Source organism: Lepidochelys olivacea, assembly GCF_965140295.1.
Source record: "Lepidochelys olivacea isolate rLepOli2 genome assembly, chromosome: 1".
Lineage (NCBI taxonomy): Eukaryota > Metazoa > Chordata > Testudines > Cheloniidae > Lepidochelys > Lepidochelys olivacea.
This window is the reverse complement of record NC_140411.1, coordinates 3,422,660-3,450,531: the sequence shown is the minus strand read 5'-3', so window position 1 is coordinate 3,450,531 and position 27,872 is coordinate 3,422,660. Positions and strand designations below refer to the sequence as shown.

Here is a 27,872-nt window from a genome sequence, read left to right as displayed (position 1 = left end):
GCATGCTAACCCGATGGACCACCAGGGGCTAAGCCGATTGTCCCTGCAGCACCCTACACCCAGGGTGACTCAGAAGAGCTAATAAAGAAACTTTAAAAATGAGCTCCCATAAAACACTATGTAGGGAAAATGAGAGGAAGAGAATTCCCAAAACTATGTGTAGTTTGGAACTTTATCCAATTCCATCAAATGCGGTCAGTGTGGGGTATCGAAAATTACAAGCTATCACTTTAAGTTGTAAGGGGTTTCCTGGTCCTGTTTGCGGGCCAGGGGGCTCTGAAAGAAGCATGGATCATCTGGATGCTCAGAAATCAGTCTGTGAATGAGCCAATCTGGGACAAAGATGGGGTTAGTTGTGCCTGTCTGCCTTAGGGAGCAGCCTGTTTTGTTTCTCTCTGTATTTGGTTTTTGTGTGCTAGATTTCTGGATGCCAAGAATGAACCAATGTCAAGTTGCAATCTTTCAGGGAGGGTGTTTATGTTCGATTTCTAACTCTCTGTGTCTGTGCCATGAACATAGAGGTCAGTTTTTTACAATATAGGGAATACGACACCCCTCAAGTAGGAATGTTCCAATCAGATGCTGTGGAAGCAGACCAGACACCTGCATAGCATCTTCTCCTTCTCAGCAGCTCCTGCAAGCAGGTTCCATGCACCATCACGTGGAGACTATCTGTTCCGAAGTTCACTTTGGGAAGGGAAGCCTGCAAGAAAGGTTGCTCTGACTTGTTGCATGTGTACTGGAGCTGGAGGATGTGGTATCTGGAGGACTGTACTAGAATTTCAAGCGATCACTTTTAGAGCAGGGCAGGTTCCTGGTCCTGCTTCCAACTGGAATCAGTCTGGAAAGAGACAGTTTAAAGCAAGGGCTGGTTTGTTGTGCCTTGGTGAGCAGCCTTCTTTGTCTCTCTCTGTTTTAGGTCCTTGTGTGTTATTGTTCAGCATTCCAAGAAATAAAGTAGCCTTATGTTGCAACCTTCCAGCAAGAGAGTTTATAGCAGAACCTAACAGATGCCAGATCAAGAGGGAGCCAGATCAAGAGGGGGTGGGGGGGGGATAAACATGGGGAAATAGTTTTACTTTGTGTAATGACCCATCCACTCCCAGTCTCTATTCAAGCCTAAGTTAATTGTATCCAGTTTGCCCATTAATTCCAATTCAGCAGTCTCTGGTTGGAGTCTCTTTTTGAAGTTTTTTTGTTGAAGAATTGCCACTTTTAGGTCTGTGAAACCTGTTTTTATGTACTTGAAAACTGTTATCATGTCCCCTCTCAGTCGTCCCTCCCCCCTTCAGACCCTTCAGACCATTTCTCCAGTTTGTCCAGATCATTTTGAATTATTCTCCTCTCCTCCAAAGCACTTGCAACCCCTCCTGGCTTGGTATCGTCCGCAAACTTTATATACCATTATCTAAATCTTGTCTGTGCCCACCAGGGAAACTCTCCCACATCTCACTGCTGCTGGAAGCACAGACGCTCCGTGCTAGGCTCCTCGAGCCCCACTGTTTCTCTCTGCAAGCTCTCAACTGACACACCCCACCTTGCTCCTCTTGGCTGCCTGGTGCTTTGTCTTCTGGGCACCCACCAGGTACCCCACTCCTCTGCCTCTGGGGAAGCAGGGCTCCCCCGTCCCCGGGGTTCCCCTCAGTCCAGCATGCTATGGAGCCCAAGGCATTTCAATGGGTTTAGAGTAAAACCAAACTGAAGTTTATTTAACAGTGCTTGGAAGAATAATTCAAATAAAAGCAAGTCAAAGGGTTTGTAAATATGAGAAAACACGACACAATCTATGGCCTGTGCTAATTAACAAGGGACTTTCCTGTCTGATAAGGGATTGTTCACCATCCTTGTGGTGCTTGCCCGGTTCAAAGAGCCGGGACCCGGCCCCAGAGCCCTTCTCTGTAATCGATTCCATCTTGTGCCTTTCTATACCACTACAGACTATTGTCTGCACCCCAGAAGGCCAGCTCTTCAGAGAGCTCTTCCGGGGTTCCTTTGCCTGTGTAAATGCCCAAGGCTCCACCTCCTCCAGACCGGAAGCAAAATGCTCGCTCCAGGGATGTCCGTTGTCCCCTGTGCGGAAGGAGTTAGCCCTGTGATAAGTTGAACTGTCAACAGATTTGGAACAAAATATCACACGTTACACAGAGCTGGAACTATGCCACACGGAAACATCTCGCACTGAGAATGGCACTGAGCTAGTGCTTAGCTTTCGGCACAGACCGCAACCAAACTCCGGGGGTGTAATAACGAGAAGGTGGTCAGACACAGATGGGATCTATCTGCCAGGGCCTGCCTGGGAACGTCTGGGGATAGGGTACACTTAGAACCAGTGTTACTTGGGATGAACAGTAAAACCATCTCTGCCTAAGTCACTGGCTGATTTACACACATTCGTACATTTCTAGGCAAAGGAAATGCAGTCGATGTAAGCTACCAGGATGTCAGTAAGGCATTTGATACGGTTCCACAAGGAATTTATTAGTTAAACTGGAGAAGGTGGGGATTAATATGAGAGTGGAAAGGCGGGTAGGGAACTGGCTAAAGGAGGACTACAACGGGTCACACTGAAAGGTGAACTGTTTGGCTGGAGGGAGGTTACTAGCAGAGTTCAGCAGGGATTGGTCTTGTGGTCAATCTCATTTAACATTTTCATTCATGACCTTGGCACAGAAAGTGGGTGCGTGCTAATAAAACACAGATGACACAAAAGTTTACACTAGTGTTGCCGGTGGAGTCTCTGTAACTTGAAGTCTTTAAGTCAAGATGTGAGGACGTCAGTGACTCAGCCAGAGGTCAGGGGTCTCTCACAGGAGAGGATGGGGAGGCTCTGTGGCCTGTGATATGCAGGAGGTCAGTCTAGATGATCACGATGGCCCCTTCTGGACACAAAGTCTGTGAGTCTCTGATGCTAAGGCAAGCAGGGCTGCTGATGCGGTGGGATGGGGTTAGGCCGGGTGAGGGGCGCCATCTCTCTCCGCCAAGCCAGTTTGGGCAAGGAGCCAGCCACAGGCCTTCCCCACTCGCCTGCCTGGTGTTGTCTGCAGGCTTTCTCAGCAAGGACTGTCTGTTGTTCGAGGGACCCTATTAGAAACACCCCACTAGGCGACGAATCCCCTTTCACCACTACATCTGGAGATCTATCAGTTAGCCAGTTTTGAATCCGTTTACTGTGCGCCATGCTGATTCTGTGGCATAGCACCACCAGAACGGGGCAGTGTTTCAGGCCAGGGAATGTAGATCGGGGGTCAGCGTTTACTCTTCCTCCGTGCTCACAGCGTATCCATTCTGTGATGACGAGGCGGAGGATGAGCGGAGACTATTGCGGCTGAGCTGCTGAGTTCCCTCCATTAGCAAACAGCCCCTCCTGGCGCTCAACACCTGCAGCTGCACACAGCCAGCCTATGAAACTCTCTGTTCTCAGTGTGGTTACCTTGCAATTATTCCCTCATTTGTTCCTTCCCCCCTTCTCTGGCGTCCTGCAATAGCGTAAGGGTGTAAACGCTGTGACTGCGGGCGTCTGTTGTTCACTCTGTCTATACGGCACCCGGCACAACGGGGTTGTGTCCTTCCGCCAAGTACATGAGACCAGCAGGGCGGCAGGAGCAGTGTCTAGCTGTCAGAGAACAAGGAGGCAGGAAATCTGCTGCCTTTGCTTGTCTCTGCCACAGATTTCCTTTGTGGCCTTGGGGAAGTCACTTAATCGCTCTGTGCCCAGTTTCTCCAGCTGTAAGTTAGGAATATACTGCTTATCTACCTTGCGGGCAGGGGAGGGGTGAGATCTGAGATCCTCTGATGGATTGTTACTGTAAAACTGAATCGGCTTAAAAACTGGAGAAAAAATGCACATAGCCAGAGAGTCTCAGATTCGGCTGCCCTTGTGGGGGATTTGCCCAGCTGGCCTGTGATGTTTCACTTGCCAAGAGGGCCATTGGCCCCCTGACTGCTGCTGGCTATGGCCCAGAGCTGGGAGCCTCAGGCATTGACCGTTGCCCAGAATGGGAAGCCTCTGTTTCTTTGGGACTCTTCTCTTTTCCTGAGGGAGACACCAATGTGGTGCTCCATGGCAGGACCCTTTTGCCGCCCTCCCCAGGGCCCAAGAGGCCTGTTGCCAGCACTAAACCCACCCCTGGTTCTTTGGACATAGGACAGAGACGTCCCTGAAAATTCAGGAGGCAACAGCTAGGCCCACACGCCCCTCGTCCCTCCCTGTCCCCACTCAGCCCCCCTTGAGAGGAGGAAGCCGGTTTGCCTTTACCCTGGCTTTGCCCAAAGGCAGAGGAATCGAAGGGGAGCAAGGCAGAAGGGGGTGACAGAGGCTCTCAGGATGACGTGCTTGGTGTGGGATAGAGCAGGGTGGAGCCTGCTGGGTGATGCCGTTTGCAGACATGGCCTCCTGGCTTGGCTTTGCTCCCCCGCGTTTGCCGACGCTGCTGAGCACTGGGCCGAATTCTTGGGCGGGGTCAATTGCTGCGTTCGTGCCGGCTGTGCATGAGGACAATCTACACCGCCAGGCCCAGGCGGGTGTCAAGCAAACCAGCCAGCAGCTCCCTGGGCCCGCCGTGGATCTCGGCAGCCCCAGCCCAGCGGGGACCCTCAGCCCTCCCAGGGCCCTGCTCCTGCGCTCCGTCTGGCTGGGAGCCAACGCGGTGGCTGCGGCCTCCCCACTCACTGCGTCCCTGCTGGGCCTGGGCGGGGAAGGAGCAGCCAGGAGGAATGGGAGTAGGGGAGGTGGCAGGGACAGAATGTGGGGTGGGCTCAGTCCTGGACTCCCTCAAGTCCCCTACCCCAGGTCCCCCAGGGTCCCCCCAGAAAGTGCCAGCACCCCCCCACACACTCTCCCCACACTCTCTGCCTGCCACCCATTCAGCTTCCCACCCTCCCTCCTGCCACTCTTGCCCTCTTCCTCCTCCTTTCGTAAAGGGAAATCATGCCTCACCAATCTACTAGAATGCTTTGAGGGGGTCAACAACCACCAGGGCAAGGGGGATCCAGCGTACTTAGACTTTCAGAAAGCCTTTGATAGGGTCCCTCACGAAAAGCTCTTAAGCAAAGTAAGCTGTGATGGGATAAGAGAGAAGGTCATTTTGTGCATCAGTAACTGGTTAAAAGATAGGAGACAAAAGGTAGGAATAAACGGTCAGTTTTCATGGTGGAGGGAGGTGAAGAGTGGTGTCCCCCAAGGGTCTATACTGGGACCAGTCCTATTCAACAAATGATCTGGAAAAAGGGGTAAACAGTAAGGGGGAAAAATGTGCAGAGAATACAAAATTACTCAGGCTACTTAAATCCAAAGCAGACTGCGAAGAGTTACAAAGGGATCTCACAAAACTGGGTGACAAAATGGCAGCTGAAATGCAAAGTAATGCACATTGGGAAGCATAATCTCAACTACACACATAAAACGATGGAGCTGTTCCCACTCAAGAGAGAGATCTGGGAGTCATTGTGGCTAGCTCTCTGCAAACATCCACTCAGTGTGCAACGGCAGCCACAAAAGCGAAGAGAGAGTTAGGAAAGAAGGCTGCACCGAGGGATTTTTTTCCTCTTCTGTTCTTGAGGGGAGAGCCCCCCTGCTTCCAGACAGGTCCTGGTGGGACTGGATAGCCTGGCACTCCCCCAGCCCCTCTGCCATGCCTGAGGGGCTGGAGCAAAGGGTAGCTGGGGGAAAGCAGCTGCAAATGCCCTCCAGGCTGCCCCAGGGGCTGGAGCTGCCCACATCCAAAGCCCCACGTCCTCATCTGAGCAGGAGAGGAGCAGGCTAGCCTACCCACCCCGGCCCTGCTTGACTCAGCGCCCCTGCCCTGGGAGCAGAGCCCGGGGGTCAGGCAGCAGCCGGCAGTGTGTGGGCTAAGAATAAGGGGGACCGGTGCCATTCACAGCAGCTCCCTCCCCCCGTGCAGACAGCAAGGGCCACCTGCTAACAGCCCGGCCACCCTCCAGCGCTAGCCAGACCACCAGACGCAGCCAAGGCCTGGCCTTCTCCCATCCCCGCGGGCTGTCCATCTGACCCCCTCTCCCTGCCCGGCAGCTGCTGGCCCCTTAGAGGCTTTGTTATGTCCACACGCTGGGCAGTTTTGCAAGGTCATTTTTCAAAGAAAAATCCTAAACGCTCTAAAAAAATGGAGGGGAGAGAAAATAAAACCTGGCCCCAGTGTCCCAGAGAAGGAAGTGCCTGGACACGCCTGTGGTAGACCCCAGCCTGCCTGGCCCCTGCAAAATTCCCTGGTTTGGATGCATGACACACACCACACAGCGGAGGTCACCCGTGGGCTGGAGGCTGTCCTGGGTCCTACATGATTTGTAGGGGGTTAGCCTGACTGAGGGTAGTGGGGGAGGTGACCGCCCCTCAGGACGGCTTGGGAGCAAATGGACCTGGAGAGGGAGAGGTGCTAACTGCCTCTGGGGTGAGGAGGAGGGTGCCCGCTGCCCCTGGGTCTGGATTCAAAGGGGTGCTGGATGCCCATCCGACAGGTATTGGGGTGACTTAGTTTGAGGGGCGGGGGAGCAGCTGAGAACCCTTTGGCTGGGTTTTTAGTGTGCATCACTTGAACTGCTGGCCTGGGCTGGCTTTCCTTGCAATTCAGTAATCACATCCCTATTGATGTGTTGATGAACCCCAGGGCAAGGGAGAACTGGGGTTGTTTCTGTGTCAGGCCTGTTGATTTGCAGCATCAGCCAGGCCCTTTGCCGGCCTGTCCTAAGGAGCTGCCGTGTTTTGGCACAGAGGGAGGGGGTTGGCGGGGCTCGGTTTGTGCAGACCTGGGTGCTCCCCCTGGTGCTGTGGGGCCTCGAGGATTATTTTCAGGGGGCAGCGAATTCTGGCTGCATCAACCCTTAGAAAACAAGAAGCTAACCGCTCAGCAGGCACCAGCAGCTGCCCCCAGACCTCCTGTGTCCCCCCCGGCCCCCGGCCCTCCCAGCGCACACAGAGACTCAGACACATCGGTGAAGGCTGCAATGTAAGGCTTTTATTTGACTGTCACAGCCTGCCGGCCCCCGGGCGGCATTTCCAAGGGTGCAGAGGGGCCTGGAGCGACGCAAGCTCTCTCCGTCCCGCGGGTCCCTGCTGAAGGCTCAGTGGTACTGGTGACCCAGCGCGTGGGCCACCACGCTGACCAGCTTCTGCCAGGCGGCCTGGCAGGCAGGGGTGAACTCCCTCCCGAAGTGGGCAGCCAGGATGATGATGAGGATGTCACCCAGGAGCTGCAGGGGAGAAGGAGGAAAATACCCCCTTGAACCTCCGCACACCTGTTTGCCGGGGTTCCCAACCCCCTTCCCAACCTTTTGCTCCATCGTTTCTGCTCGTCTCTTGTCTCTTTTCAAACACACCAAGGGCAGCCCAGGCCATGGCTTAGGGGTACAAGAGCCCGTCAGACACTTTCTGGCCCAGCCGGGGGCCCTCTCTAGGGCATATAGACTGCGAGCATTGTTTTCAGTAGTCCTTTTCCTGTCCCTGATCCCCACCTCCCTCGTGCAGAGGGCCCCAACAAGGGTTGGTCACTGTATCTAAGTCCCACGTGAGCCCCAGGGGGGGTCCCCTCCAAAGCCGTGTGTTCCCTTCACACGCCTCGTTCCACCCCTTGCTTCTTTGCATCCCCCAGCCCCGCCTGCCCTAGTTCACCTGCTATGCACCGCCCCACACCTGCCTTTCTCCCCTGGTTCTCTACACCCACCCCGGTTTCCCCTGCTTCAATGACTCTCTCCCATAGACCCTCCTCCCTCAGCCCCCCGCTTCGCTGGCTGACCCAGCTGGCCCCGTCTGCAGTGCGGTTCTGGTGCCACTTCCTGGCGCCGGTCCCCAAAAATGCCACCCAAAGGTTTTTTGTCAGTGGCCGAGCCAGACATTTCTGGAGGGGGGAAAAAACCTGGGTTGGCTGAAAAATCTTTCTGTTTTGTTTTGTTTTTCAAAGATTTTCAAAGGCCCAAACTGAAAACGGTCCATTTTTAACAAACAAACAATCTGGTTTGGGTTTTTTTTTTTATGGAAAACTGGCAAATTTTGGACCAAGTTAACATGAAAAAGAACCCGAAATGGCCATTTCCCTGCCAGGCTGTGTGCAGCTGGGACTAAGCAGAGATCTGCTCCGGCGCACACAGGGTGGGAGGAAGTGGGGGTGGAGGAGAGCCCTTCATGCTGTGGCAATCCCTGCCTTCCTCAAAGGATCCCCTTTCCCACCAGAGTCCCACCCCACTGCTGCTCCCCCTGAACCTCTGCTCCCCTCGGCACCAGGCCTTGCCCACCCCAAATACCCCACCCCTTCACGGCATGATTACTGACCATGGGACACTGCAAACTCCCCCTCTTTGGGGGAGACCCCATTTATGGCAGGCTGGCAACTCTCTGCAGTATTATTTACTCACTGCGTCTAAGCGCCCATTGTCCCGGAGCTTCCCCCAAAGTGATGCCTCCCTGTCCTGGAGGGAAAAGTCCGTACCTGTGTCCCTAGGGGGCTGGGCAGAGGGGTCAGCCCGGAGCGCAACTCACCCTGAAGTTCTCGGGGTCCACGTGTAGCCTGTCACAATGCAGCTCGCTCAGCTTGGCATAGGTGGCCTTGATGTTGTCCAGGTTCTTCACGGCGTCCCCAAAGGAGGTCAGCACCTTCTTGCCGTGGTCACGGACCTTGGGGTTGCCCACGATGGCGGTGGGGCTGGAGAGGTTCCCGAAGGAAGAGAAAAACCTCTGGGTCCAGGGGTAGACGATCAGCAGCCTAGAGAGAGGGAGACAGGAGCAGAGACAGACGCAGGGTTACTGCAGCCTCCCTGCAGAAGCAGAAGCAGCAGCTTCGCCAGCCCGGGAGACAGGGGGGCAGATGCCATGGGGCTGGGCCTACCTGGCCAGGGCTTCGCCACCACATTCGGCCACGTTGACCTTGCCCCACAGGCCGGTAATGAGCTGCTTCTCTTCGGCTGTCCAGTGCACCATGGTGAGGAGCGAGGGGTCCTTTGCAGATGCAGCTGAGGGAGGAACCTGTAGCTGAGGGGTAGACCCCCAGTGGGGCCTTTATCCTCCGGCCTCCGCTCCTCCCCCTCTCTGTGGACACGGCCATTGGTCAGCCCTGGGGTGGGGTCTGCGCGGGCTGGGGAGGGATGGCCTGGGCAGGGTGTGATCTCCGAGGAGGGGGCCCCAGGGCAAGATGAGGGCAGGGCTCAGTACTAGCCCCCGCTCTCTATACCAGCACCCCACCGCTCTCGAAGGGGGTCTGTGACCCCAGCAGGGAGCTGGCCCGAGGGATATGTACTAGTCCAGTTCCACTTAGCCCTTCCCAACTGGGCTGGGCTGGGCCTGTGTCCAGTGCCAAATGCCTCAGGGGCAGGGGCAGAGCTCCTCGGGTTCAGCCTGTTTCAAAAGAACCCCAAAGCAAGCAGAAAACCAGCTCTCCTGCAATAATCATTTACACAAGTCGTGGGGGGCGGGGACGACAATTCCCCTTGGACCCTTGGGGGACACTTTACCAGGCATCCTCTCTCCACCCCCCGCCCTGGGGATCAGCACATGGGCTCTCTAAGCCCTCTGAAAGGGGCATAAGCAGGCACCCAGGTTAGCACTGCTGCTCTCTGCAGAGGGGAATTTCCTTGTCCCCAGCTCCACTCGAGTGGATAGAAAGCTCCCCCATACACACACGCTCTGCCCGCTGTTTAAAACGACCAACCAACAGGCCACAGGGCCGGCTCACCCCTTCTGCCACGTGGCAGCCCGTCAGCTACCCAAGCCGCCGTCTACCGGGGCCTGTCCCTCAATCCGGGTCTCTCACCAGCCTGCTTGAAATTCAGAAGCCCACAAAAGTCCATCACACAAGCTGGGTTGCCTCGGGCACTGGAGTGTGATTCTGGGGAGCATTGATTCGGGACAAAGGCTGTCTTGGAAAGGTATGTCGTACCCCGTGACCATAAGCCCAGTCAGCCTGGGGTTCATCCTGATCTCTTCGCACAAGGAGTCCCCCAGCCCCGGCCACTCTGTTCCCAGCGCGTGGCCTCTGGGGAGACATTTGCCTTGCTTATATCGCCTGCTCACGCCAATGTACCCGCTGTGGTTCCCAGCATGAAGTCTGGAGGGCGCGGCGCAGAGGAGGTACTGACTGCCCCCTACTGGGGAAGTCGGGGAACTCGATAGCCTCTACTGCCGTAGGGGGCTGGCGGGTGGCAAACACCCCTTAGTCTATTCACTGTGTTTGGCATGGGGGGGCGGGGAGGGCAGGCGTAAGTGTCTCCTACCTTTGGTAGTGGGAAGGAGGCTGGTGGGGGACAGGGGGAAGTATCCATTGCATGTTGCTGCTATGGGATACCACTTTCCTCTGTTGTTTCCTGTTCTCCTGGACAGTAAAGAATGTCTCTGTTACTCTGATGGCTATTCACATGAAAGCAGCAGGCCCTGTGCAGCCAGGAAGGAAAGTGCTGTCCTGCTCAGGCCAGGTTACATAAGAACATAAGACCGGCCAGACTGAGTCAGCAAAAGGTCCATCCAGCCCAGTGTCCTGTCTTCCCACAGTGGCCAATGGCAGGTGCTCCAGAGGGAGTGAACAGAACAGGGAATCATCAAGTGATCCATCCCCTGTCGCTCATGCCCAGCTGCTGGCAAACAGAGGCTAGGGACACCATCCCAGCCCATCCTGGCTAATAGCCATTGATGGGCCTATCCGCCATGAATTTATCTAGTTCTTTTTTAAACCCTGTTATAGTCTTAGCCTTCACAACATCCTCTGGCAAGGAGTTCCACAGGTTGACTGTGCGTTGTGTGAAGAAATACTTCCTTTTGTGTTTTAAATGTGCAGCCTATTCATTTCATTGGGTGACCCCTAGTTCTTGTGTCCTGAGAAGGGGTAAATAACACTTCCTTATCTACTTTCTCCACATCCATCATGATTTCATAGATGTCTCTCATATCCCCCCTTAGTCGTCTCTTTTCCAGGCTGAACAGTCCAAGTCTTATTAATCTCTCCTCATATGGAAACCGTTCCATACCCCAAATCATTTTTGTTTTGCTCTTTTCTGAACCTTTTCCAGTTCCAATACATCTTTTTTTAAATGGGGCGACCACATCGGCACGCAGTATTCAAGATGTTGGCATCCCATGGGTTTATACAGAGGTAATATGATATTTTGTGTCTTATTATCTATCCCTTCCCTCATGGTTCTAAAATTCTGTTTGCTTTTTTGCCTGTTGTTACACACTGAGTAGATGTTTTCGGGGAAATATCCACAACACCAAGATCTCTTTCTTGAGTGGTAACAGCTAATTTGGACCCCATCATTGTATATGTATAGTGGGGATTATGTTTTCCAATGTGCATTAATTTGCATTTATTTACAACCTACGGGTCCCGTCCTGCGAACGCTTATATATGTGATTAACTTCACACACAAAGGGGCGGGGGGTGAGGGGGCTCTTGGAAACTGATGGCAGCTACTCCCGGGCATCAAGTTACTCATATGCACAACAGTGGCAGGATCAGGCCCCAGGAGGCCACGCAATGGCCAAAGGGTGTTGGCAAGGGATGTACTGAACCAAGTCTGGCCAGGTCTTGATAGCTCCCTTTAAACCATTTATCTAAAAACTGCCCCCACCCATGCCTGGACTGAGTGGGTGTGAGTCAGCAAACTGCTCAGAAGCAGCATGCCAGCAGAGGGCATGGGCTGATAAAAACCTTCCCTTTGGGGACGGGGCTGGGGGGTGTAGTTCTTATTTGTTCCTGCTGCTAGAAAGACAATAAATAAATAGTGCACTGAAATACCCCAGGGGGTCCCATGCACTTTCTGCTTTCTGCTTACAGCAGCTTACACAACTGCTCATCCAAGTTGCTCCTTAGTGGAGCATGTGTGTGTGTGAGACGCTCTCTCTTAGTGCGCTCACTTGTGGCAGGCCTGGAGGTCCCCTGGCCCTGTTGATTTGTGAGGCTGGTTTTCAGAGCACAGGGCCCTGGCCCTTAGAAGCGAAGAAAGACAAACCAGTGAAGGCACTGACCTATTGTTGCTCTAGGAAACCTACAAGCACCCCCCGGTTCTCGTTGCCCCTCGCCCCCACCCCACCCATGTACACATGGACACAGGGACTCAGAGAGACTTCAGCAGAAGGTTTTTATTTGGTTGTTACAGCCTGTCACTCCCAGAAGGGGATTCTCATGGGTGCATAGGAGCCTGGGAGGTATCTGGAGACCTCCCGCTGGTGGGTCCCTCCAGATGATTCAGTGGTAGTGGAGGGTCAGAGCATGGGCCACTGCACTGACCAGCTTTTGCCAGGCGGCCTGCCAGGTGGGAGTGCACTCCTTCCCGAAGTGAATGGCCAGGACAATGATGAGGATACTGCCCAGGAGCTGGAGGAGAAGGAAGAAAATACCCCCAGGTAAGCACCGCTCCGAACTCCCACCTCTCTCTTTGCAGATCTCAGGGCAGGTGCAGGGGATATTTACCTTGTGGAGTCCTCGAACTATTCTGGGAGTTCATAAATCTATCTGGAGACTGTGCTCCTTTCCACTCTATAATATAAACTCACTTACCTCCCTCCCCAGGAGAGCCCATTAAAGAACATTAACCAGCAACCTGGTTCTGTAGCTCTAGGGCACTCTTGGAGGCCCTATATAGAGAATATGGATTGTTGGCCTGAGCCTCCATTGCATCACGCCAGCCTCACCCCAGCCCAGACCATCCTCTTTCACTGGTGTTACAAACTCCAGGGGGACTCTGGCATTCGGGTGTTTCTGCCAGTGGAATTTCTCACTGCCCTTCCTTGCTCAGAGGAGCCTGTGTGTCTCTGCAGAATGACATGAAACTGAGCACCTGGTGCCTTCCAAAATGCTCCATGAGGTTCTTAGCCTTGGGACACCTGCCGAGCCAGGATGCTCCCCTCTCGCATCGGGCCCAGAGCACAAATCCAAACAGCAGCCCCCAGTAACTGCAATATCAGGATTCAGGGAGGTGGGAATTTGTGCTACCAAAGAGTTGCCGGGAAATGCATTTCACCCCAGAAAGCTCCTGGCACTCACCGGCATGCCTGGGTTGTCTCTTCGCCAAATCCCATTCTTCTTTCCTTCTGCGTCTCTCCTGTTTCTGACTCATACACTGTCCTTCTGGCTCCTCCAGGCTGATGGTCTCTCTCCTGACACCCCCTGGCTCAGACCTCCTCTTGCTCCCATAGCTGCTTTCACTTTTCCTTATGCTTCCTCCTGGCTGCCCTCACTTTACCCACCTCCTCCCCATCCCTCTCTGCCTTTCCCTTCCCCTCCTGCCTCCACTCCTCCTCTTCCTCAGTCACCTGCCTGCGCCCGGAACCCGTTACCACACTTTGACTTCTTCCCCCTCCCATACCATGGCTCCATGCCCTCCTCGTCTCTCTCCTGCCAGCCTCGTGGTTTCCTCACCCTGTCCCTTGAGGCTTTTGCTGCCACTCCCCCAACGCGCGTGAACCTCCTGCCTGTAGGAGAAGCACTCCCACGGGTGCATCCCCTTGCCTGCTGCCCACCTCTCTACGCTTTCCCCACTCAGAACTTTCCCTCCCAATCTGAATGCCTTTCATGTTTAGCCCTCTCCCACAGATGGCATCTGCAGATTTGTCACAGGGGTCCCTGAACCTGAGACAATTCAGAATTTCCCCTTGAGCCCTCACTGGTGAAGACCCTGATCATCCAAGCCTGGTATCACTTCCATGGGTGGTATGGCGCTCCTGATGCCACTACCTGGGAGGCCACCTTTGACCCTGCTCTCCTGGGAGTTTGCCTGCAAGTGACTGCCCCAGAACCAAGGATGGCCACAGTTGCTCCTGCTGGCCATGCTCTGGGGATGAGCAGGGGGCTGGGAAGAGGGGTCAGCCCGGAGCCGGACTCACCTTGAAGTTCTCGGGATCCACATGCAGCGTATCGCAGTGCAGCTTGCTCAGGTCAGCGAAGGTTTCCTTGATATGGTCCATGTTCTTCACGGCAGACCCAAAGGAGTTCAGCACCTTCTTGCCATGCTCTTGGATCTTGACGTTGTGCATGATGGCGCTGGAGCTGGTGAGGTTCCCGAAGTCAGAGAAAAACTTCTGGGTCCAGGGGTAGACGATCAGCAGCCTAGAGAGAGGGAGACACAAGCAGAGACACAAACGGAGTTAGTGCAGCCTCCCTGAAGAAGCAGTAGCTTCTCCAGCCCGGGAAGCAGCGGGGCAGATGCCGTGGGGCTGGGCCTACCTGGCCAGGGATTCGCCTCCAATCTCTGCCACATTGATCTTGTCCCACATGCTGGTAATGTAGTGCTTCTCTTCGGCTGTCCAGTGCATCATGGTAATGAGAGTGGATCTGCTCGGCGCGTCAGCTGAGTGAGGAACCAGTAGCTGAGCTGGAGTCCCCTTCGGGGACTTTTATACCCTAACCACGGCTCCTCCTCATCTTAGCCCACAGGGCCATTGGCCGGGCCCGGGGCCAACACTGCCAGGGCAGCCTGGGGGAGGAGGCAATGTGTGTTGGGGTGTGGTCTGCGGGGCAAAGTGCCCGGGGCTAATGCAGCCGGAGAGCTCAGGTCCCCCTCCATCTGTTCTCCCGGCTACGGCCAGGCAGCTCCCATACCCAGCTTCCAAGGGATGGTGCAGAGGTCTAGCCTGAGACCTAAGGACTGCACCCACCCCGCTCACCCCCTCAAAGGAAGGCTCACCCTGGGCAACAAGTCCCGGGTGACGGCTGGATGAAAACATTTGCTTGTCCCCCTTGATTTGAACCCGGTCGGCTCTGGGCACACCTCGGTCTCGTATTAGTATGGTCGCCAGTCAGATGAGCTATGATTTATTGCCCAGCCCCAGGGCCCCGTCCCGCCCGACGGGGTAAGGGCGATGACCTGAGCACCAGGGTTGCCCGGGTCCTGGGGCCTGGTCACTGGGACATGGGTCTGACCTCTGGAAAGGCGTCATCTAGGGGCCACGCATTGTGAGGCCGCTCTGGGTAGCCACGTCCACACTGGTAAAAAGCTTTGTAGAGCAGGACAAAGCCCTTGCATGCTGCCCTGAGCCATGGAGGGGGCGGGGGGCACAGGGCAGACATGATTGTGTTGGACTAGGCATCTGCTTCCACCTCCATCCAGCCCCACGCACGGGCTTTGGGTCACCTGAGACACAGCAATTGTGAGCCTGATCCAGAGCCAGCGGGAGCCAATGGCTGCCCAGCTCTTTGGGTCAGGCTCCGAAGGAGATGTTAGGCTATGGGGCAGCCCAGGCAGGGCCCTGGCTCTCCAGGGAAAAAGCAGCGCAAGTCTTCATTGTGAGTCACTGATTTAAACACGTGCAGATACTTTCAGGGCCTGCTTTTGGGCCAGGCCCTCCATCTTTCCACCTGATTACCGTGTGTCTGCATTGGAGCGGAAAAGAGCATGCACAACACAGGGGTACGGAAACTCCCCCCGCCCCTCCTTGCCGTGGCCTAGCGAGCGTCGAGAGGGGGCTGGGGCCTGGTGATCGCTACACGAGCAGGCAGGCGATCTGCAGGGGCAAGGGGGAAGGGGCATTCGTCACGGGAGGGCGCAGTGAACGTCCCCCGGGTGTTTTTGTGGGTAGTAAATTGACCGTTCAATGAGGTCTTTCTCAAGCTGGCTGCGCTGGTGCACACAGAAAAGAAGGAGCGCTCCCATCCCAGTCCCGGGGCCTGCTCCCACCGACACTTGTGCGTGCGAGTAACTTTACACACGTGAGCAGCCCCACCACACCTGCGGAAGCAGCAGCAGCCTTCTTGCACCATGACACCTGTGTGGTGTTATACACTGTCCTGTTAAAACATCTGTGTGTGTGTGTGTGAGTGTGTGTGTGTGAGAAAGAGAGAGAGTATTTCTCTCTGTGTGTGTATTTCTGTGTGTGTGAGAGAGAGAGTGTGTGTATTTCTGTGTTTGTGTGAGAGACAGAGAGTATTCTATGTGTGTGTACTTCTCTGTGTGTGTGTATTTCTGTGTGTGTGAGAGAGTGTATTCTCTCTGTGCGTGTACTTTTGTGTGTGTGTGTGTATTTTCTGTGTGTGTGCATTTCTCTGTGTGTGTATCTCCCTGTGTGTGTGTATTTCTATGTGTGTCTCTGTGTGTATGTATTTTCTGTGTGTGTGTATTTCTGTGTGTGTGTGTGAGAGAGAGAGTGTGTATTTCTGTGTGTGTGTGTGTGTATTTCTGTGTGTGTATGTGAGAGAGCGTGTATTTCTCTGTGTGTGTGCTTGTGTATTTGTGTGTGTGTGTATTTCTCTCTCTCTCTCTCTCTGTATTTCTCTGTGTGTGCTTGTGTATTTGTGTGTGTGTGTTCAGTTGTGACAGGCCTGACTACTCCCTGGTACTGCCCTGCTCGATGTACGACTTTCAGAGTGCAGGGAAGTCTCATTTCCACCAGCCCTTAGAAAACAAGCCATGAGCTACCCCATTTCCTGGTTATGAAATGTCCAAGCACCCTGTCCCTGCCCCTCCCCGGGCCCTCGGGCCCGCAGCACATACAGACTAAGGGAGGACAGGCAGACTGCAGGGGATGGTTTTTATTTGACGGTTTGGCCATCGGTATTTCCCTGAGGGGGGCTGTGCCTGGAAAATAGCAGGCTGTCTTGCTCTGGTGGGTCCCAGCAGCGGGTTTTGTGGCACTCGTGGGTCACCACATGGAGCCAGCTTTCGCCAGGCTGCCTGGCACACAGGAGTGAACGCCATCAGGGTGACGATGAGGAGTCAGCCAGGAGCTGGAGGGGAGAAGGAAGAAAATCCTCCCCACCCCCCTTTAAATCTCTCTCTTCCCCCTTGACTTTGCCCTCCCTCCCAGGTGGGGAAAGGCAAAAGTCACACAAGGGCTCAGGCACCTTCTAGGCTTGTTCGGGAGGGTTTTAACCTCAGGACTCCCACCCAGAGAGGTGGTAAAATCCCCCCAGCACAGGAATTAGTCTCTATTTATCCAAGTATTCGGTGAGATGCTGGGAGCGGTTTTGTCACAGCCCAGGGTCTGCCATCACACTTCCTATGGGGCACTCCCCGGGATCCTGAATTTCCTCCATTCCCCTTAGCTCTCTGCCTCCGATCCCACTCGCTTCTCCTTCAGGGCCTCTGCTGTCCTTTCCACTCCACCGCCGGCTGCTTCAGTCCCTCCTCACTTCCCCTGGTTCCAGCCTCTTCATTCTCCAGCGCTGGCTTTCGCTTCACTTCCCCCCTCCTCTTTTGCTGCCCTGGTGGTTAACCACCTCCTGGGTCTCGCACCCTGCCTTTCCCTTCCCCTCCTGCCTCCTTTCCTCCTTCACTCTTGATTTCTCCCACTTGTGCAACTCCCTCCTCTGGCTACTCCAGGCTGCACGTTCTTCCCATCAGCCTGTCTGGCCCCTCTCCCCACAAGTTCCCCTGGAGCCCCTGACCCCTTTCACGGGTGGCACCGGCCGTGTATTGATGCATGTGACCGACTCAGAGAGGCTTTGGAGGTTCCCCTGAGCTGTCTCTCGTGGGTGCGCTGCTCATCCCCCACTGGCATAGGTACAAGACCTGAGCACCTTGGCGCCAGGGGGTTGGTGAGGTTGGCGGGGAGACAGGAACAGAGACAGGCCCACGGTTAAGCACCTCCCTGCAGAAACGGCTGCTTCTCCAGGGAAGGAGGCAGCTGAGTGGTGCCCATTGAACAGGTGGGAAATCCAGGCATGGGGCAACTGAATGACTTGACCAGGGTTCTGGAGCAGAACTTGAGCCCTCTCTCCTGAGCCCCAGGCCGGTGCGTTAGCTGCAAGACCTTCCTTTCCTTGTGTTGTCTGGCAAAAAGTCCCACAGTTGTGGCCAATAATGCTCTGTCCTCAGGGCCTGAGAACGGGAACCTGAGTCTGTCTGACTGTCTGGGGAGCCAGCAGGGTGCGTGAGGTGCAGGGGCTGTGTGTTTGTATCAGTGTCTATTGCTAATGGCATGGTAAATTAGTCACATAAGGCAGTGGCAAAATAGGCCTCCTCCAAGCCACATTTATTAACCCTACCCTGCCTGGAAGGCAGGTCAGGATCCTTCACCCCATTGTACTATTGGGGAAACGGAGGCACTGTGCAGGGACGGGAGTTGCCCAAGCCCACAGAGGGAGAGTGCGTCAGAGCCAGAAATGGAACTCGGGAGAGCCTGCGTTACAGACGGGCCCTGGGCCAGAAACAGGAACTGCAGCTAGAATCCCAAAACAAACCTACGGCTTAACCTTCTTCTGTAGCCTGCTGTGGGGAAGGGTGAATGCGGATATCCTCGGGCAGGGCACCGACTGTCCTTCCGAACCCCGGGGCTGTGAGCTGTGGCAATTAACATCATCCCTCCCACCCCCACATCTGCTGGAGGGAATGGGGGGTGGGTCTTTCAATTGGACCCTTAGTAACTGGCCTAGCGGCTGGGGGAAGCAGTAGACACGAGAGATCTCAGTTGCGGTGAGGCTTTTGACACCATCCTCCAGGACTTTCCCCACGCCAACTAGGGCAGTGCGGTCACATGTCATTACTGTATGGTGGGTGCACAACCAGTTGGAAGTCTGTACTCAAAGAATCATTGTCAATGATTCATTATCCAGCTGGGAGGGCGTATCTAGTGGGATCCTGGCGGGGTCAGTCCTGGGTCCAGTGCTGTTCTACGTTTCGTTAATGACTTGGAGTGAAGAGAATGCGTATCAAGTTTGTGGACGTCGGCGAGCCGGGAGGGGCTGCTAGCACTTTGGAGGTCAGGATTAACCTCTGAGGATAGGACAAGAAGCAATGGGCTTAAATTGCAGCGAGAGAGGTTTAGGTTGGACAATAGGAAAAACTTCCTAACTGTCCGGGTGGTGAAGCACTGGAATAAATTGCCTAGGGAGGTTGTGGAATCTCCATCATTGGGGACTTTTAAGAGCAGGTTTGGACAAAAACCTGTCAGGGATGGTCTAGATAATTCTTAGTCCTGCCATGAGTGCAGGGGACTGGACGAGATGACCTCTTGAGGTCCCTTTCAGTTCTATGATTAGAATTCAAACTGATCTTCACAAATTGGAGAATTGGTCTGAAATCAGCAAGATGATTCAAAAAAGACAAGTGCAACTGTAACACCGACAGACCCCGGTCATCAGGATCAAACCTGGGACCTCTGGAGCTAAATGCCACATGGCTCTTAGCTAAGGCTGTAGAGCAGACTCATTAATCTCTAAGTGATCTCAGTGCCACTAGATGGGACAGAACACCACACCCAGGAGGTGTGTGGGTTCCAGATGGTTCCCTGTCAGGGAATCGAACCCCGGTTTCCCGCATGATGGGAGGGGAAACTTAGTTTCCCACTATACTTAGGAAGAGAAAATGAAAGGCACAGCCACAAACTGGGGGATGACTGGCTAGGTGGTCATACTGCTTTACCGGACCTGGGGCTATAGTGGATCACAAATTAAACATGAGTCAACAGTCTGATGCTGTTGCGAAAGAAGCAAATCTCATTCTGGAGTGGATTGACAAGAGTGTTGCCTGTAGGGCAAGGCAGATAATTGTTCTGCTTCACTCCGCACTGGTGAGGCCTCAGCTGTGACCTGTGTCCTGCTGTGGGCCCCACGCTTTAGGAAAGATGGGGACAACTGGAGAGAGTCCAGAGGAGAGCAAGAAAACGGATCAGAGGTTTGGAAAACCTGACCCATGAGGAAAGGTTGAAAGACCTGGCCCTGGTTAGCCTAGAGAAGAGAGGGCTGAGGAGGGACATGGTAACGGTTCTCAGCGATGTAAAAGCGTGTGATAAAGAGGACTGTTCTCTGTGGCCACCGAAGGCAGGACAAGAAGCAATGGGCTTAAACTGCAGCGAGGAGTTTTAGGTCTGATATTAGGAAAAACTTTCTAACTCTCAGGGCAGAGAAGCTCTGGAAGAAGTTACTAGGGAAGTTGTAGGATCCCCGTCACTTAGCCACTCCCAGTCTCTATTTAAGCCTATTCATTTGCAAATTGGATACTATTAATTTAGGCTTAAATAGAGACTGGGAGTGGCTAAGTCATTATGCAAGGTAGCCTATTTCCCCTTGTTTTTTTCCTACCCCCCCCCCCCCCGATGTTCTGGTTTAACTTGGATTTAAACTTGGAGAGTGGTCAGTTTTGAAGGGGTTTTACCAGCAGGAGAGTGAGTTTGTGTGTGTATGGGGGTGGGGGGGTGAGAAAACCTGGATTTGTGCTGGAAATGGCCCACCTGATGATCACTTTAGATAAGCTATTACCAGCAGGACAGTGGGGTGGGAGGAGGTATTTTTTCATATTCTCTGTGTATATATAAAGTCTGCTACAGTTTCCACGGCATGCATCCGATGAAGTGAGCTGTAGCTCACGAAAGCTCATGCTCAAATAAATTGGTTAGTCTCTAAGGTGCCACAAGTCCTCCTTTTCATTCAAGGATCTGAAGACCACTGTCATGTCCCCCTTCAATCTCCAGTCTCCAAGCTAAACATACCCAGTTCCTTCAGCCTTTGCTCATATGACTCGTACTCCATCCCTTGGATCCTCTTTGTCTCGCGCCTCTAGATCCTTTCCAGTTTCTCTACATCTTTCCAACACATCGGAGCCCCAAACTGGGCCCCGAGCTGCAGCTGAGGCCTGGCCAGCGCGGAGCGGAGCGGTGCTCTCACCTCCCGTGACTCGCCTGCTCTGCCTCTGCTCATGCAGCCTCACCTTGCATTTGCTTTGTTTGCAGCAGCATCGCATTGCAGACTCCTGCTGATGTTGCGATCCACCCTGAGGCCCCATGCTGCTGCCAAACCCCGCAAGGAGGAGCATGTTAATTATGTGCATTGCATTGGCTACTAGGGCCCACGGACAAGAGCAGGGCTGATCCAGCCCCTGTACGGATGCAGAGCAAGGCCTTGTCCGCGCTAGCAAGCCTTTGCCTGCAGAGCTCTGCGGGGCCGGCCGTAGCGGCAGGCCCCACAATGGAGACACAGCTTATACCAGCCAAAGACTACCTTAGCCAGCATCACTTATGCCACTTCCCCAAACAAACAAGCTCTCCTGGGGAAAGTGCTCTTTGGCCAGCCTAAATGTGTCGACACTGGGACTTTGGCTGGCATGGCTCTGTTGGTTGGCGCATGATTCTTTTGCCCGTCTAACCGACACAGGCCAGGCCGGGCCGACAACCCCAGCTCCAGGGACCTGGCCCTCTAGCTAGGCAGGACCAGGAGGGGGAGAAAAGACGTACCACTTTGCACACGGAGCCCGAGGGCCCAGCGAGATGAAGTGAGCTGCCCAAGGTCTGGGTTAGAGCTGAGGCCAAGCCAGCACCTTTCCTGCGAGTGCGGCCTTCCGCTCTGTGTGAACAGCCGCTCTGACTGGAGGCGCCCTGTGTTCCCTCAGCCCTGCGTTCCTGCTTCGCGGGTAAAGCTGGAAGGGATTGGTAAGAGCAGGGAAACTGAGGCAGGTGCCAGACTTGTGTGGCATGTAGGGGACTTGGGCATCCCTCAAAATGCAGGCCAGCTGTGGGGTACGAAGCATGGCGCTGAACTGGCGTTGCTGAATCTCCGGTTTATTGACCGGTTTGTTGATTTGGAGTGTTTTTCTTCAAGCCCAGCTCCCGGAGTCATTTGGGGGTGGGAAAATTTCAGATTTTTAAGTTCCCAGTTTGGCCCTGTGCGGAGACAACCTGGAAACCGTCAAGCCCCCGGGCTCAATACCCAGAAGGCAAAGGGGAAAGAATCCAACAGATTTTTAAAATCTCGTGATTTCAAAACCAGTCCCGTGACTTTGGAGGGCCTGACTCGTGATTTTGGCATCCCAGTGCCAGGCCTGTCTCTCAGCCTGGTCAGTTGGAAGTGCGGTGCCGGGCTGGGGGAGCACTTGTTGTAAACTGCCCAAACCAAAGTGGTTTGGCTGTTTGCCTTCCAGCTCCGTGATTCAGAGGGAGGGACTGTCCCGTCTGCTGCAGCCTCTGTAGGTCCCTCCAGCCGTATTCAGGGTCTGTAAAATCCCCACCCCCACCCAGGGCAGGCCCCAGGTGGGACAGCCAAGCCCCCTGCCACCTCCAGTGCAGAAGGAGGCTAGAGTCAGGGGTTGCTACAGCCACTCTGGGTTGCACAGCTGCTCAGAGACAACCCTGGTGTGACTGAGAACTCCCTGGGCTGCCTTAGATATTCCAGGGGTCATCTCCATCCCTGACCACCCTTGACCATCCCTGACCACCCGGGCACAAAGATGGCTGACAGCCAGGCGCGCCCCACAATTCCGGCCATTGATTTCCTGGCAGAGGGGCCCGCTGGGATCACCTGGCCACAGTTCCCCATTGGAGGGAATGGCGCCCGTATTCACCTGGGAGTTATTCGTTGCGTCTAGCACCCAAAAGGAAGCTGGTGTCCCCCGGGGACAGCCCACCCCATGCTCTTGCACCTCAGCACAGGGCAGAGCCCTGAAGGCCTGATCCTGCAGATGCAGACATAGCTGTGTAATGTTACGCCCATGCCTGGCACCCGCTCTCAGCAGGAGGTGGTTTCACAGTGTCACAGGGCTTACGGCCAGACGGGACCATTAGATCACCCTGCACACACAGAGAACTCCACCATTACCCCTGCACTGAGCCCAGTGACATGGGCTAGACTAAAGCATTTCAGTCCTTACTGTAGTGTGCCCCAAACAGGATGGACCCAGGGACCCCCCAATGCCTGAGGCCCCCTATAATGGAAGCAAATTGATTGGGTGAGATATACCCAGATGATCCCAGCAGGTGACCCCACTCCCCAGGCCCTGCCAAAGGTCCCTCCCGCAAGGTCCCTGCCAAAATGACCTAGGTGAAAATTCCTTCCTGACCCCAAATCTGGCATCAGTTGTCCCCTGAGCAGGTGAGCCAGACCCACCAGCCAAGCATCTAGAAAGGTTTTGCCAGGCCACCTCAGATCACCGGTCCACCCTGTCCAGCTGTGGCTGATCTCTGATGCTTCAGAGAGAGGCATCCCCCCCCCCCCACCAAATTTATCTGCCCAACTGTGCGTGGGGGAAGGGGAGGAGATTCCTTCCTGACCCCTGAAGGTGACAGGCTGATGCCCTGAAGCATGAGAATTGATCATAGTCATTGTTTTAGTGCAGAGCTACAAGTGTTATCAGCTGTTGGGGGCAAATCAGGCCATCCTGTTCTCCCCACGGCCCAGGGAGGAAGGGAACGAACCGGGGGACGCACACATTCACAGCCTCCATGACCAGATGCCCAGAGCTAATTGTGTGGGGACGTGTTTGTCAGCCTGGAATCCAAAGAAGCAAAGAAACAGACAAAGGGTGAGGCACTGGGAGCGGTACATGAGTGACAACTGGCTATATCCGGAAACGTCCATTTTTTAAGAAGTTACAGGTGAATAGAGCTGTCCAGAGGGCGACAACTCCACTTTACACCCACTTTGGAAGTTTCCAATATAAGAACATAATAGCTAGAATGCCGGGAAAGCCCCGAAGCAGCACGCCTTAGAAAACAGGAAAGACGAACCAGCAACTGAGCGAAACCCTTTCCTGTTTATAAAGTCTCCCAGCCCCCCTGTCCAAGCTGCCCCTGACCCCAGGATCCCGCACCATGCACAGACACACGGACCATGACCCACTGCAGTGGACGGGTTTTATTTGACTGTTACAGCCACTGGTACCCAAAGGGCATTTCCATGCACGTGGGTGCGCCTGGAACGGAGCAGGGTGTCTTTGTCGTGCGCGTCCCTGCCGAGGGCTTAGTGGTACTTGTACGACAGGGCGTGGGCCACCACACGGACCAGCTTCTGCCAGGCGGCCTGGCAGGCAGGGGTGAACTCGCTCCCGAAGTGGGCAGCCAGGACGATCATGAGGATGTCACCCAGGAGCTGCAGGGGAGGAGGAGGAAAATACCCCCCTGGTGAGCGCGGCTCCGAACCCCCCACGTCTCTCTAGCCACATGTGAGCAGTAAGGGCTGCTGCTCAGCGACCATGGTGGAGAGATATCTGTAGATATTGGTGCAGGGTGGGGGGAGAGGGCAAGTGGATGGATGGATGGATGGATGGATGGACGGGTGGGTGGATGGATGGATGGATGGGTGGGTGGGTGGGTGGATGGATGGATGGATGGGTGGGTGGGTGGATGGATGGATGGGTGGATGGATGGACGCACGGACGGGTGGGTGGGTGGATGGATGGGTGGGTGGGTGGATGGATGGATGGATGGGTGGGTGGGTGGATGGATGGATGGATGGGTGGATGGATCATGAAGTTTGGGGCTCTGGGATTTTATCTGCATTGACACTGCCATGAAAATTTCTCCCCAGCCCAGGACCCCGTGAGAGTCTCTGTTTCATCTCTATGTTCTGCTCGCTTTACCCGTTTGCCTCCCCCAGCTCCTTCTCTCTCCCATCTGTGTCTTTCTGACCTTAACTCCTCATGCCTTCTCCTCTATTCCTCCGTGGTGAACCCTCTCTCCCTGCCCCCCCCCCCGCCCCCTTGAGTGCAGGGCCAGGCCAGCAGAAGACCTATACGCTACTTAAGTCCTCACAATAGGGCCTAAGTGGGACCTAGGGGGTGTCCCCTGCACCAGGGGAATGTCACTCTGACCAGCTCTCTCCTCCCTCTTCCCTGGCTCAGACCCCTTTCCTCTCCCCCAAATCCTTCCCCTCTTCTGGCACCCACCCCTTGCCATCCTTCCCCTTGCTCCCACCACCTGTCCCGGCCCTGTTGTTCCCCTGCCCCTCACCCCCTGCCATCAGCGCTGTATCTGTCTGTCGCTGGCATCTCCCCACCTCTCTAACGCCACCCCAGTGATCCCCCCCCAGTGCCCCTATAGCTTCCACTGGCACCTGCCCTTCGCTCGTGGCCTGCCCCGTGGTTTCCTCCTGCAGGCCCTTAGCCCCTTCCCTCCTCCCTCCCATCAGTCCTCTGCCCAAGGGGCGGGACAGGGGGGTTGTGCACAGAGCGCTGTGGGGCTGGGGTCATCACGGGGGAGCAGCACTTTCACTCCCTGGACATCCTTCTCGGCACCCGCCAAAGGGGCCGGTCCACCCGAGCATGCCCTTCTCCCCACAGATCCCTCCCCCTAGCACCCCGCTCACTTCTCTTGGACCAAACCCATATCACGCCCCCACCCCCTTCAGAGCACCCCACCTCCTCCCTCCATCCCTTCTGACACTGGATCCCAGGCCCAGGTGGCCTTGGCAGATTTCCACCTGCATTACTGGATCCTGCCAGACTCTCCCCTGAGCCTGCTCCCCAGGCCTGGCACCTTGTACGGGGTTATACAGCGTCACTTACTGTCTGTCACCTGTAGGCCCAGTGCACCTTTGGGAGCTTGCTCACCGGTGGCCTCCTCCATGCCCCAAAGGGAGAACCACCACTTGGCCCTGCCCTGTCCTGGGGGATCGAAGCGGGGGACCCAGGAGCCCAACTCACCCTGAAGTTCTCGGGGTCCACGTGTAGCCTGTCACAATGCAGCTCGCTCAGCTTGGCATAGGTGGCCTTGATGTTGTCCAGGTTCTTCACGGCATCCCCAAAGGAGGTCAGCACCTTCTTGCCGTGGTCACGGACCTTGGGGTTGCCCACAATGGCGGTGGGGCTGGAGAGGTTCCCGAAGGAAGAGAAAAACCTCTGGGTCCAGGGGTAGACGATCAGCAGCCTAGAGAGAGGGAGACAGGAGCAGAGACAGACGCAGGGTTACTGCAGCCTCCCTGCAGAAGCAGAAGCAGAAGCAGAAGCAGCAGCTTCGCCAGCCCAGGAGACAGGGGGGCAGATGCCATGGGGCTGGGCCTACCTGGCCAGGGCTTCGCCACCACATTCGGCCACGTTGACCTTGCCCCACAGGCCGGTAATGAGCTGCTTCTCTTCGGCTGTCCAGTGCACCATGGTGAGGAGCGAGGGGTCCTTTGCAGATGCAGCTGAGGGAGGAACCTGTAGCTGAGGGGCAGACCCCCAGCGGGGCCTTTATCCTCCGGCCTCCGCTCCTCCCCCTCTCTGTGGACACGGCCATTGGTCAGCCCTGGGGTGGGGTCTGCGCGGGCTGGGGAGAGGCCACTCCACTGCTTGCTTCGTCCATGCAGGGTGCGGTCTGCCGAGTCGGGATCCCAGGGCTAGCTCAACGGACATGCTAAATCCACCCTCTGGACTCTCCCGCTGTCCGCACAGCACCCCCACCCTAGGGCCCTGTCCCCAGGGGGATATTGACCCCAGCAGGCAGAGGTGTCACAAAGGACTTTGGCACTTACACCCTTAACCCTTGTCTCCTCTTTAGGACCAGAGAGGACCTTAAATTGGGGGCGGAGTCGCCCCTGCCCAGAGGGGTGACCCAAACCCCACACATCTCTGAAGTGCCGCTCCCAATGGCCCAGATCCTCCACTAGTGCAAACTGGCAGAGCTGCACTGAGTAAAACAGAGTTACACCAGGGAAGGATCTGGCCCTAGCATCATTGGAGTGAGTCCCAAGGGGCCAGCCCTGACCGTGTGGAGGGGCTGTGGGTGGGGACTGTTCCTGGATTGCTGCTGGCAGGGGGTTGGCTAATGGGGCAGGTTTCACGGGGTTGACTGTGTGCCATACTAACAGGGCAGACAGGTGACTGGCCCCGACCCTCTGGCGGGGACAAAGGCCTGGTGTCGGCTCCCCCGCGGCCGGCGTCAGTGAGCGCCAGCGTGGTCGATGATGAAGGGCCTGTTCACACCAGCTGAGGATCTGGCCCACCGACACAGTTTCCAATGCAGGGCGGGGCTCTCCATTCCCTTATACCATGTGCAGTGAGAATGGGACACAAAATCCAGACAGATCAGTGTGATCATGTTTTGCACCCACGGGACACAGGTGCAAGTGACTTTCCAGGGGAGGAGAGGGTCAGGCCCATGATTTCGAGTGGTTCCAGGTGTTTTAGGGCCTAAACAAGGGGAAAGTGAAAATTTCAGCAAGGAAACCAGTGGCACCTTATAGACTCATACATTTATTTGGGAGTCAGTTTTTGTGGGTAAAAAGCCCACTTCTTCAGATTCTTCAGGTGGCCTTCTCCTCCCAGGCTGATCCCCTGGGTGTCTGTGGTGTTTCTCTGGCTTTAGCCCAGAGTCAACGAGTGCGAATTATGATGCCCAGTGAAGACCTCAGGATCTGGCTCTTCACAGAGGTCATTTGGGGACTACATTTAAAAACGCTAGCCCAGATCCTCCGCTGGCACAAATCAGCCTAGCTGAGACCCTGGCCTATTTCACGTTGTGTCCGACTTACACTCCTAGCCAACAGGCTGGCACGGGGACCCCTCCTTTTCACTTGGGACCCATGAGCCGGCTCAAGAGGCCCCTTTCAGAGAACAGTTCAGCCCCGTCCCATTGGGCCGATAACTCGCAAGGAGCCGCAGCTGCACATTGCAGATAAATCTTCCAAACCACAGGCCAGAGCTTGCTAGAGTTTTCCATCTCTGAGGTACACACATGCCCGACACGCTAAAGGGGCCTGCAGGCTTCAGAGGACCATGTTTTTTATAAGAACTGGGAACCAGAGAGTTAAATCATATATAGGCACTTCTCAATACAACCTCGGCCATACACCCCCTGACCTACCCCCCTCCACCTGAACTCTTTAAAAGAAAGCTACACTACACACTGGGAAATGAACTCTGAGGACCCATCCTCAACTCACAATGGGGACTAGACAGCGTGACCAGGGGGTTTCCATTTGTTATTTCTGCCAGCTCACCCTGAAGTCAAAGATCAACCCAGACATTTGAATCGAGCATTTATTAGACATTTTCCTGAACTGAATTCCAGCTGTGGCAGCATTTTAAAGGGCTTGATAGTCTCACCCCCTGCCAAAGATGAATGTTAAAAGCTGCCGGGTAATGGAGTTTTCTCCTGTCTTTGGGTTCAAAATGTGGGAAACTTCTAGGAGGGACATGAGGTGAGGGAAGGAAACAGGGGGGCGTTTGGCTTTGAATTAGGGCAGAAATGCCCTTTCTGCTCCCTGGAGTTTGCATCGCCCATACACACAAAGGCAATTAGTAACCATAATAATTGCTCATAT

The 27,872-nt window shown here is 55.1% G+C and overlaps 3 protein-coding genes across 3 annotated transcripts; all 3 read right to left on the bottom strand.

Moving 5' to 3' along the window:
* Positions 1-6,946: 6,946 nt before the first annotated feature.
* On the bottom strand, positions 6,947-8,992 carry LOC311514630 (hemoglobin subunit beta-like). Its single transcript, XM_084617191.1, has 3 exons — positions 8,832-8,992; positions 8,486-8,708; positions 6,947-7,203 (listed from the first exon to the last, which is right to left on the bottom strand). Exons 1-3 carry the CDS (start codon positions 8,921-8,923, stop codon positions 7,075-7,077), a joined length of 444 nt encoding a protein of 147 aa, XP_084473317.1. The 5' UTR covers positions 8,924-8,992; the 3' UTR covers positions 6,947-7,074.
* Positions 8,993-12,058: 3,066 nt separating this feature from the next.
* Positions 12,059-14,284, bottom strand: LOC311514631 (hemoglobin subunit beta). Its single transcript, XM_084617192.1, has 3 exons — positions 14,157-14,284; positions 13,817-14,039; positions 12,059-12,308 (listed from the first exon to the last, which is right to left on the bottom strand). Exons 1-3 carry the CDS (start codon positions 14,246-14,248, stop codon positions 12,180-12,182), a joined length of 444 nt encoding a protein of 147 aa, XP_084473318.1. The 5' UTR covers positions 14,249-14,284; the 3' UTR covers positions 12,059-12,179.
* Positions 14,285-23,471: 9,187 nt separating this feature from the next.
* Positions 23,472-25,789, bottom strand: LOC311514628 (hemoglobin subunit beta). The gene is made up of 3 exons (XM_084617189.1): positions 25,631-25,789; positions 25,273-25,495; positions 23,472-23,720 (listed from the first exon to the last, which is right to left on the bottom strand). The coding sequence occupies exons 1-3, from the start codon at positions 25,720-25,722 to the stop codon at positions 23,592-23,594; spliced, it is 444 nt and encodes a 147-aa protein (XP_084473315.1). The 5' UTR covers positions 25,723-25,789; the 3' UTR covers positions 23,472-23,591.
* Positions 25,790-27,872: the final 2,083 nt, after the last annotated feature.

Excerpts from the sequence above, each read along its gene's own strand:
- LOC311514631 (XM_084617192.1), bottom strand. The coding sequence starts at position 14,248 with ATGATGCACTGGACAGCCGAAGAGAAGCACTACATTACCAGCATGTGG. Across the intron at positions 14,040-14,156 it reads GGAGGCGAATCCCTGGCCAG|GCTGCTGATCGTCTACCCCT; the intron begins GTAGGCCCAGCC and ends CCCTCTCTCTAG. Across the intron at positions 12,309-13,816 it reads TGGATCCCGAGAACTTCAAG|CTCCTGGGCAGTATCCTCAT; the intron begins GTGAGTCCGGCT and ends CTTCTCCTCCAG.
- LOC311514628 (XM_084617189.1), bottom strand. The coding sequence starts at position 25,722 with ATGGTGCACTGGACAGCCGAAGAGAAGCAGCTCATTACCGGCCTGTGG. Across the intron at positions 25,496-25,630 it reads GGTGGCGAAGCCCTGGCCAG|GCTGCTGATCGTCTACCCCT; the intron begins GTAGGCCCAGCC and ends CCCTCTCTCTAG. Across the intron at positions 23,721-25,272 it reads TGGACCCCGAGAACTTCAGG|CTCCTGGGTGACATCCTCAT; the intron begins GTGAGTTGGGCT and ends CCTCCCCTGCAG.
- LOC311514630 (XM_084617191.1), bottom strand. The coding sequence starts at position 8,923 with ATGGTGCACTGGACAGCCGAAGAGAAGCAGCTCATTACCGGCCTGTGG. Across the intron at positions 8,709-8,831 it reads GGTGGCGAAGCCCTGGCCAG|GCTGCTGATCGTCTACCCCT; the intron begins GTAGGCCCAGCC and ends CCCTCTCTCTAG. Across the intron at positions 7,204-8,485 it reads TGGACCCCGAGAACTTCAGG|CTCCTGGGTGACATCCTCAT; the intron begins GTGAGTTGCGCT and ends TCTCCCCTGCAG.